At 37.4% G+C, this 10,420-nt stretch overlaps 1 protein-coding gene across 1 annotated transcript; it reads left to right on the plus strand.

Annotated features, from left to right (window-relative positions):
• Positions 1 to 6,230: 6,230 nt before the first annotated feature.
• On the plus strand, positions 6,231 to 8,949 carry LOC146462392 (hsp70/Hsp90 co-chaperone CNS1 homolog). The gene is made up of 4 exons (XM_085085705.1): positions 6,231 to 6,322; positions 7,394 to 7,555; positions 7,841 to 7,918; positions 8,852 to 8,949. Exons 1-4 carry the CDS (start codon positions 6,232 to 6,234, stop codon positions 8,947 to 8,949), a joined length of 429 nt encoding a protein of 142 aa, XP_084941831.1. The 5' UTR covers position 6,231.
• Positions 8,950 to 10,420: the final 1,471 nt, after the last annotated feature.

The following is a 10,420-nucleotide window of genomic DNA, read 5'->3' on the forward strand; positions in this document are numbered from 1 at the left end:
CAGCAAAAAAGCTCGATTGAGAGATATTTTACAGCTATGGAGTTCTGCGCATGAAACGCTTTTCATTGAAAGTAGCGTCAAGTATCTGAGTTTCGAAGACGGTTACGTGGTCTCACTTTGGGCGGTAAATGAAAGCGAATGAAAATCAGTGGCAAAAAAAAAAAAATAGAAATAAGTAAATTGTCAATATTCTCCGAAGTTGCTTGACGTGTACACACTTTATTGCTGGTAATATTGTAGATTATAAAATATTTGAGATAGTACGCGCGCTCTCATTGGTCGATAGGTGTGTTTAGATGAGAGTATGTAAACACGGTTGTGACGTCACGCTTTCTCTGTCTTCTGGCACAATTTGAAAACATTTCAAAGCTTTCGCAAGACTCGCAAACTAATTTCAAATACAACTGTTAAGGAAATGGTAAAAAATTTCCCAAAGTTTGCCTATCTCCTCCCCCCTGAACCCGAGGGAAAAAAAGCAAAAGAAAGAAGAACCACAGCGCTTTGCCTGCCTCGCTAGACGACCTCGTCGAGGGAGCTCAAGTGAAGACGACAAAATATGCAACAAATACGCAGTAAACATTTTTCCAGGTAATTTTTGCATCTGAGTACCACAATAAAATTCCCTAAGAGACATTCTTTATTCAAAAAATGTACACGAAAACGAACACAAAACTATATGCTACAGACTATAAATGTTTCAAATCAAACTTTGTACGGCTGGTTACCGTGTTTTGGCTGTCAAATTTGTATAAAATGTATTCAGTCTCTAAGACTTTCTCAGCGTAATAATCTACTGTTACGATTACTATTACCAGCAACAACTTCACAGTCTGGATCCGCCGCTTGTGCTATGATTCCTAAACAGCAAAACTTCACAAGGCACGATTAGCGACTCGACACCTCGGCCATCTCAGGCTGCCACATCGGGCAAGTTCACGTAACTTTCAGGAGCAACCATGCAGAATGACATTCATTTTCAGCTTAAATAAACTCCTCATCTTGAAGTTTTTTTCCTTACAGAATCGTGTATTTTGAACATTTCCTCTAGTTTTCACCGAATATTCGGTATTTTTCTGTAAGATTTACGGGAATCCAAAGCAGAAATCGCCGTCATCCACACGGGGCTCGCTACCGCTTGCTACAAATTTCAACTTGATTTTGACTTTTATAACGCAAATTTTGTTTGGTTCATGTGTTGTCAGATGCGCGTTTTCATTGGCTAGTAGCAAAAATGATTGTCCAGAGCGCGTACTGAGAACATTTATTTCAATCACGAAATAAATAAACAAAATTTCCCTTCATTTGTCGAATTATTTTTTTAGAAATATTCTATAAAAGCAATAGAGGACTTTTTTCCCGTGTTTACATAGCCTCATCTAAACACGAGGGGGGTTGGGAGAATTCGAGACAGTTATGCAAACTCGAGATGCAGTCGAGGGTTTGCATAACTTTCGAGAATTCTCCCAACTCCCCGAGTCCTCTATTGCTTAAGTGTATCCAGAAACAGTTTAGCATCTGCGTTACAGTTTACTCTTCATCGCATAATCTTAGTATACTGAGTAAATATTCGATATCATTTCCCAGCATCCATGGCAAGCAGCGAAAGTGAAGCCAAAACTAAAAGTGACGTCAGACCAGCTGATGAGGAGACTTTGGATTTTGATGAAAACACTTCGAAAGGTGAGGCATCATGTTACTCTCTTACCAGAAGCTCTTTGTGACACCAGAAAACTGTTCAATGTTAATCTTCACAGTTGTAAGAGAACTGAGTTTAGTTCATGGACGAAGAAAGAGGAAACGCCTTCTTTCGGTCGGCCATTTTACTTTGAAACTGTTGTCCGTTAATGTAATATTGCTGGAAAAAAGGTTTGGTTATATATAACTGAAAATTAAAAGTTCACCTCATTGTTACAGCTTGTGCCTAGGCATAGTTTAGCATATACGTTGCATTTACACTTTATAAGCTGAGTATACTGATTAAATATTTGATTTGATTTCCCAGCATCCGTGACAAGCAGTGAAAGCAAAGCCAAAACTGAAAGTGACGTTACACCAGCTGGTGAGGAGACTTTGCATTTTGTTGATGACACTTCGAAAGGTGAGGATTCATGTTATTCTCTTGCCAGAAGTCGTTGTTAGTCTAGAAAACTGTTCAATGTTAATCTTCTCATTTGTAAGAGAACTGAGTTAAGTGCATGGAGGAAGATACAGTAAACGCCTGCGTAGATCTGCCAAAACTCTTTCCGGTTTTCGGTGTTGTTTGTTTGTTGCTGTTTTAATTTGCATGTTTGTTTGTTTGGTTGTTCTTATAAAGTTTTATCGATTTCTCTTTTCTTTTTATTTAATCTACAATTGTTCGTTTAATGTTCACACAAACATTGAGGCTTCAAGCTCTCAGTCAACGACTAAAATAAATCTAGTTCCGGGTTTTGATCAGCCGCCGCCGTTTTAATCTTAGATTACTGATTAAGAATTCGATTGCATTTCCCAGCATCCATGGCAAGCAATGAAAACAAAGCCGAACCTGAAAGTGACGTCACACCAGCTAATGAGGAGACTTTGGATTTTGATGATGACACTTTAAAAGGTGACGATTCATGTTATTATCGTGACAGAAGTCGTTTTTAGACTGGAAAACCGTTCTGCTTTACGTTAAGAACTTTTAAAGACACACTACTTTACTACTTTACTACGTCCAGTACAGTGTGTGTCCAGTCACATTTGTAAGAGAACTGAGTTGAGTGCAAGGTTTGGTTATATATGACTAAAAATTAAAAGTGCACCTCATTGTTACGGCGTGTGTCTAGGCATAGTATAGCATCTAAAGCTCCATCCACTCCAACAAAACATGTTTAATTAAACTAGGTTTAACAAAATGAAAATTTCCAACAGAAAGCTGAACCATTGACTTTGACATAGGATTCAAGTAAACTTTAACTTATGCTTTCATTTGTGCTATATTTGTAGTCGACAAAAATCCGAAAGCAGCTTTTATGAAGGAAACAATTTTAAACTGTGTTTAACTAAACAGCTTTTAAACGTGTTTAGGCCTTGGTGTGAGTGGGACATCAGTTGCAATTACACTTCATAAGCTGAGTATACTGATTAAATATTCGATTTCCCAGCATCCATGGCAATCAGTGAAAGCAAAGCCAAACCTGAAAGTGACGTCACACCAGCTGGTGAGGAGACTTTAGATTTTGATGATGACACCTCCAAAGGTGAGGATTCATGTTTTTCTCTTACTAGAAGTCGTTGTTATACAGAAAAACTGTTCTGTGTTAATCTTCACAGTTGAAAGATAACTGAGTTAAGTGCATTGATGAAGATCCAACAAACGCCTCTTAGCTGTAAACCGTACCCTCTCGTCTCCTAAATGTAGAGCCACCAGATTGGCTAGAAACTTTCTCTGGATTTTTGGTTTTGTTTGTTGTTGTTGCTGTTTGCTTGTTAGTTTGTTTTTAATGGTTAATTTGTTGGTTTTATTTATTTATGTACTTACTTATTATGGAATGAGAAGTGTTTACTCAATTCGTAGGTCTACTTCGATATTGCTGTTGGATATACAATGTTGTTCGTAATGGCAAGGTTTTAGTGGACACAGTGAAATTTTAAAAGCGCAGCTCTATACTGTACCGTTTGTCTTTGTTCAGTATCTAACTTACAGTTGACAATTAATCCATGTATGGTTTTATGATTTAACTTAAACATAAAAATAATCGAACACTCGCTTAAACGGAAGCAGGTGATAAATTCGAAACTTTTTTTTCTAAAACAATTACCAGAGTTGGTTGGCCGGTAGAAAACGAAACCTCTATGAAAAATAGCAAAAAAATCTCTTGTTTAGTACCTTTGCGCTTAGGTAGACAGTAAACAGGCATATTTAGGCATGTTTTGTGTGCAATACCTGAACACTAGCTGGTGAGCTGTCTCACTAAAGCTTAGCGTTGCTTACACAATAAACTTGATTTGACTGGGCTTGACTTAGTCATTCTTTCTTTATGAGTGGGCGCATGAAATAAACTTGTTCTACAGGCTAGTGTTTAGGCCGCAAACCAGGTCTATCTCCTTTGTGAAAGCTCAATTTCCAGAACACATATTACAGCATGAATAACAAAGAAAACAGCAAAAAAGCTCGATTGAAAGATATTTTACAGCTATTGAGTTTTGTGCGTGAAATACTTTTAATTGAAAGTAGCGTCAAGTATCTGAGTTTCGAAGACGGCTACGAGGTCTCACTTTGGGCGGTAAATGAAAGCGAATAAAAATCAGTGGCAAAAAAATAGAAATAAGTAAATTGTCAATATTCTCCGAAGTTGCTTGACGTGTACACACTTTATTGCTGGTAATATTGTAGAGTGTATCCAGAAACAGTTTAGCATCTGCGTTACAGTTTACACTTCACCGACATAATCTTAGTATACTGATTAAATATTCGATATCATTTCCCAGCATCCATGGCAAGCAGCGAAAGCGAAGCCAAAACTAAAAATGACGTCAGACCAGCTGATGAGGAGACTTTGGATTTTGATGAAAACACTTCGAAAGGTGAGGATTCATGTTTTCCTTATACTAGAAGTCGTTGTTATACAGAAAAACTGTTCTGTGTTAATCTTCACGATTGTATGAAGGTGTAATTGATTGTATGTCTCTAATACGCAGTTGATTGTCATACTGTGCAATTGATTTTCTATTGGTGTTAATAGTTGTCCAAAGGTGCAATTGTTCATCCGTGGATGCTATTGAATATTAATACATATGCAAGTAGCGTTATTGAAAGTTCATTCGCGTTAATGAAGTTCATGGAAGTGCTAATGAACGTATATTTGCCGTGTAGTTTCAACTGTTGACGTAAATGAATGTATATTTTGCGTAAATGAACAGCAAAAGGTGTAATATGAAACCTCAAATCCGCTTTTATATGTTCCAGAAAACATATAACAGTATAAACAGCAATGAAAACAGGAAAAAGCTTGATGAAAGATTTTTGTGCGTGAAACGAAGTTGCTTTACGTGTACACACTTTATTGCTGGTAATATTGTAGAGTGTATCCAGAAACAGTTTAGCATCTGCGTTACAGTTTACACTTCACCGACATATTCTTAGTATACTGATTAAATATTCGATAACATTTCCCAGCATCCATGGCAAGCAGCGAAAGCGAAGTTAAAACTGAAAGTGAGGAGACTTTGGATTTTGATGAAAACACTTCGAAAGGTGAGGCATCATGTTATTCTCTTAGCAGAAGCTCTTTGTGACACCAGAAAACTGTTCAATGTTAATCTTCACAGTTGTAAGAGAACTGAACTGAGTTTAGAAGACGAATGCCTGATCTCACCTTGGGCGCTTAATGGAAGCTAATGAAAATCAGTTTCGGTTTTCATTGTTGTTTGTTTGTTGCTGTTTTTATTTGCATGTTTGTTCGTTTGGTTGTTCTTATAAAGTTTTATCGTTTTCTTCTTTCCTTTTATTTATTTTTAACAATTGTTCGTTTAACCTTCACTCAGACATTGATGCTTTAAGCTCTCTGTCAATGACTAAAACAAATTCAGTACCCGTTTTTTATCAGCTGACACTGTTTTAACCTATAATGATTAAGTATTCTATTTCATTTTCCAGAATCTATAGCAAGCAGTGAAAACAAAACCAAACCTGAAAGTGACGTCACACCAGCTGGTGAAGAGACTTTAGATGTTGATAATGACACTTCGAAAGGTGAGGCAGAAGTCGTTGTTAGACTGGATAAGTGTTCAATGTTAATCTTCGCAGTTGTAAGAGAACTGAGTCAAGTGCATGGATCGAGATACACCAAACGCCTCTTAACTGTAAACCCTACCCTCTCCTCCCCTTACTGTAGAGTAGCCAGATTTGTTAGAGACGTTCTCTGGATTTTTGGTTTTGTTTGTTTGTAGTTGTTGCTGTTTGCCTGTGTGTTTGTTTTAAATGGTTTGTTTGTTGGTTTTTCTTTATTTCTTTATTTACTTATTTATTATGAGATGAAAAGTGTGTACTTGTAGTTAGTAAGAATTCGTAATTATACTTAAATATTGCTGTACAATATGCAACGCTGTTCGTAATGACAAGGTTTGAGTGGATACAGTAAAATTTAAAAGTTCAGCTAAATACTGGAATGTTTGTTTTTGTCCAGTATCTAACTTACAGTTGCCAATAAGTCCATGTATCGCTGATTATTTAAGCAAAACCTAAAAGTTTTCGTTTTCCCAGCATCCATGGTAAGCAGCGATATCAAAGCCAAACCTGGAAGCGACGTCACACCAGTTGGTGAGGAGACTTTGGATTTTGACGATGACACTTTGAGAGGTAAAGGGTTATGTCACTTACTTGCCCGTTTGTCACTAACATTTTAAAATGTTGCAAAAAAGTTGAGTCCACGGGTGATAGCTAATGGAAAATGGTGTAGTAAAGGCCTCCTTTTCCTTACTTAATAACGCCCTCCATGTCCTCTTTTATCCTACAGTGTGGTTATTTTCAAGACCCTCTCCCTCCCCTCCCCCCCTTCACATCCCCTTATTAGTATCGTCTCTTTACTTTAAATGATACAATATGGGGCTCAAATTGGACCATTGAGGGACTGGTTAGGAAACCTTGCAATGTCAACAATGGTGTTGCAATTTATGTTGAAAGGGCCACGACCGTGCACAAACCTTTCTTTTAATTTTCACACTACAGTTGAATATCTTACTATTGGTGATTTGCTCCAACACATTTAATGGGCGAGACATGTCTTACGAAGAAGGTCTGAAGTTCCTTAAATGGCCAACACTTGAACAAAGAAGATTGTTTTCGTCGCTTATCGAGTGTTATAAGTTAGACAATAAACAGACTTAATGGACTAGATCCCTCAGCATTTTTTACGTTTGCACATGATTTTCGGCCCTCAAGAGCAAATCACCGTTTTAAACTTAAGTTTGCATCTGCAACTTTGAATAGTTTTAAACATTCCTTTTTTATACGCATAATCGATAAGTGGAATAATCTGCCAAAGGAAATTGCTGAGGCGGAAGATTTGACAACCTTTAAGAACCGACTGAGATGTCATCTTGCAAATTTTTCTAGTGAACACTAAGTTCTTCTATAGTGTGATGTGCTATATATTTTATGTTAAGTATTTTAAACAGTTGTAAATAATTAATGTTTCAATTATTTTCTTATCAGGAGATAAACTAGAAAGGGAAAACCTCATTTATCTCCTTTTCACTTGGATTCAGTTTTGAATAAACGGCTATTATTATAAAATCTATTGTGCTGTGCACGGTCAACGCCAAAAATGCTCACCAAAATAAACAACACTAAAGTTAAGAAGTTTGACGGGCTACACACGGGCTTAACCATTGCCTTTTCCTAACTATGTTCTGATTTGCTTCATTTTAGCAATAGCAGAGGTTTATAAGAATGAAGGTAATGATGAATACGGGAAAAAGAATTTCCGAAACGCCGTTTACTTTTACACGGAAGGAATTAAAGTGAACTGCAAGGATGAAGAACTGAAGGCCAAACTGTATGGCAACAGGGCGGAAGCACACTTTCGTTTAGGTGAGAGGTTTTATTTCAATTTATTTATTTATTTGTTCAGCATTTATTTAGTTACTGTAGTTAAGATATTAGGACAACTGATTGTGAAAATGAATTGGAGCGTACCTAAATTCATTTTCAGACGTTCTTTCGCTCGTTCTTGAACACTTTTTTCGCGTCAATTTTAGCCGGGTTTACTACGTCCCGCATCAACTAGCTTCCCTCGCGATTCCGAGAATGCAGAGGTCAGACCAGCTGCATCAGACTGAGGGTAAATGAATTTATTTATCTTTCTATAATTTTTAGGGAATTATCGGGATTCACTTAGTGATGCGAAAGTTGCCAATGAACTACAGCCGTCTGATGTCAAAGCAATCATTAGAGGTAAGATGTCGTAAAATTCTAGACATACAGTATTTTAAAGAAAGACGTAATGAGTAAACTGCAGCAATATAAACCGCCGCAATATCTGCCATAACTACACTTGCGATACAATCTTTAAAGTGAGGGCGATTAACAGAATGTTTTAGAAAATATAAAATATATAGATCATGACTCTTTTACACCAGATAGGCCAAGGAGCTGCGAATTTACACAAAATCCATCCGTTTTTTAGAACTGGTTGTCCGTATCACATGTAATATCATTGTGAAAGTTGGTACCTTGCATGTAAACAATTTTATATGTTTCAGCTGAAAGAACAGTGTATCGCTACACATCGCCAACGTGCGCAAAAATACCGAAATAACAATTGTACAGAAACGTGTGTTTTTCTTTGAACTGACTCTCATCACACGTGCAGATGTCTTACATTGCGCATGGCATAAACCTCATGACTACTATTTACCGATTTATTGTATGAAGTGTTTGCTTCGCCCATGTGTCCATATTAAGCGGGTTTCATCATGTAAAAAACTATATCCTCTCATTGCGAAGACTAAGCGGCTGTTCATAAAGTGGTGTTTAAGACCGTATTCCAGAATAAGAATACGCAGAATAGCTGTTAGATTTCTCTTTTAAGTAAATTTGGGAAAACATTTCTACAAATTTTCGCTGACACATGATAATTTAAGAGTGATTTTGTATTACAGTAACTACAAAAACCTCTTAAGGAATTTCTTGTATTATTGTATGTATTCCTATTCGGGAATGGAGTCAATCGAACGCACCCTAACAGTATTGCAAAATGGCGATCCTTTCTCGTCATCCTCAGCTCTACTGTCATGATCATGATACACATGTGCAAACATAGAAACTAAATTTTGAGGTAAACTAGCTTGACTTAAAAACTAATCGAGTTATCATATATATTTTTAGGAGCAAGTGCTTGTGTGGAGCTGAATCTATTTGAAGAAGCGATCACATGGTGTGATCAAGGATTAGCAGTATCCTTTGGTTCTTTCATTGCCGCATAAACATTCCCGGATGTAATAAGGTTGTTTTCATAATGAAAAGCAGTACTGGATTCCCTTATATGTCCCCACACAAAACGTGCCTTCCCAACCCCCCTCCCCCCCCCTGCAAAAAATAAAAATTAAAAAATTATATGATTAGCATTCCTACGTTTTATACTACCACAGTATAAAACATAGGATGCTCTGCAACTCAATTCCTGCCCAAGCAGTGACTGATTAACACAATTTGACAAGTGAATTGAAAGAAAGTTTTAGTATATATGTATATGCCTTATAAATGTTTTGTCTGATTGCAGTAGTTGAAAGAGAACACAAGAGAACCATAAAATGAACTGCATACACTTTAATGTACGCCATTTTACCCCTACTTTTACCACAAAACCGTTTCAAAGACCATGTCAGGTAACAATCGAGTATCGATGTACTCGATAACTAGGTGCAAAGAAACTCACCGCCAGCTCCATTGTAATGCTACAAATATAGGTGCCTTTCATCCCGTCCGGGCGCTGAGGGCCGATTCGCACTAGAGTTCTAGGAGACCCTATAACGTCTCATCGAATTTACTTGCATTCTTTACAAAGCTTTTACAACGTAACAACCTTAACTTTGAAAAGATTGACAGAGAAAATGTGACGCTGTTGGAACTCAGAAACAAGTCTCAAAAGGTATTGTTATTTACTTGATTTTAAAGGAAGTAAGTGCAGGCAGTATATTAATTTGGGTAGGCCCTGTTTGTTAGGATAAAAAATAGTTTCCAACCGAATAAATGTCATTTAAAAGGCGTCTGGGGCAAACTTTGATTCAGAAACACTGTTGAAACTTTTTTGGGCAAATTACTTATCCCCCAGACCTTCGTATCCCCCCCCCCCCCCGCCCTCCTCCCCCACTCGCGTTACACGTTATAATCAATTTAACGTTATTTTCCTAGCCCCTTACCCCTTACACGAATTCTACTCGTAAAGGATGTACCCTTGGAACATCCTCCTTTTGTGCTTGGTAACAAAGGTCGTACAGATGTCGTCAATATCAACGTTAAGGTCATGATGCAAGTGCATGAGTGCAAGTCCTGACAACCGCTCCTTTGACATCCTGTTTCTGAGATGTGATTTGATTCTTCGCAAGCCGAAGAATGAGCGCTCAGCTTTGGCAGAACTAACAGGGAGTGTACACCCAATTATAAGTAAAACTCGTGTGTTTGGATATTTGTCCTCGTCACCATGTTTTACACACTCGATAAGATTTCCCGGTATAAATTTGGTGTGCACTATTTTCAAAAGTATTGCCATTCCTTCAACTCAGAAAGAAGTGCTGAGGGTTTAGGTAAGTCCTTTAGCCAAACCTGTAGCTGTCATACTTCACCACGGCAGATGGAACCTTGCAAGGTAAAGCTTTCCGCTCCAGCCTTCTGCTGTGTTCACTGAATCTTGAATTTTTTTCTTCCAAAAAATGATCTATAAAAGGTATGGCGTTT

This window comes from Pavona decussata, unplaced genomic scaffold (genome assembly GCF_977016875.1).
Source record: "Pavona decussata unplaced genomic scaffold, jaPavDecu1.1 SCAFFOLD_189, whole genome shotgun sequence".
NCBI lineage: Eukaryota > Metazoa > Cnidaria > Anthozoa > Scleractinia > Agariciidae > Pavona > Pavona decussata.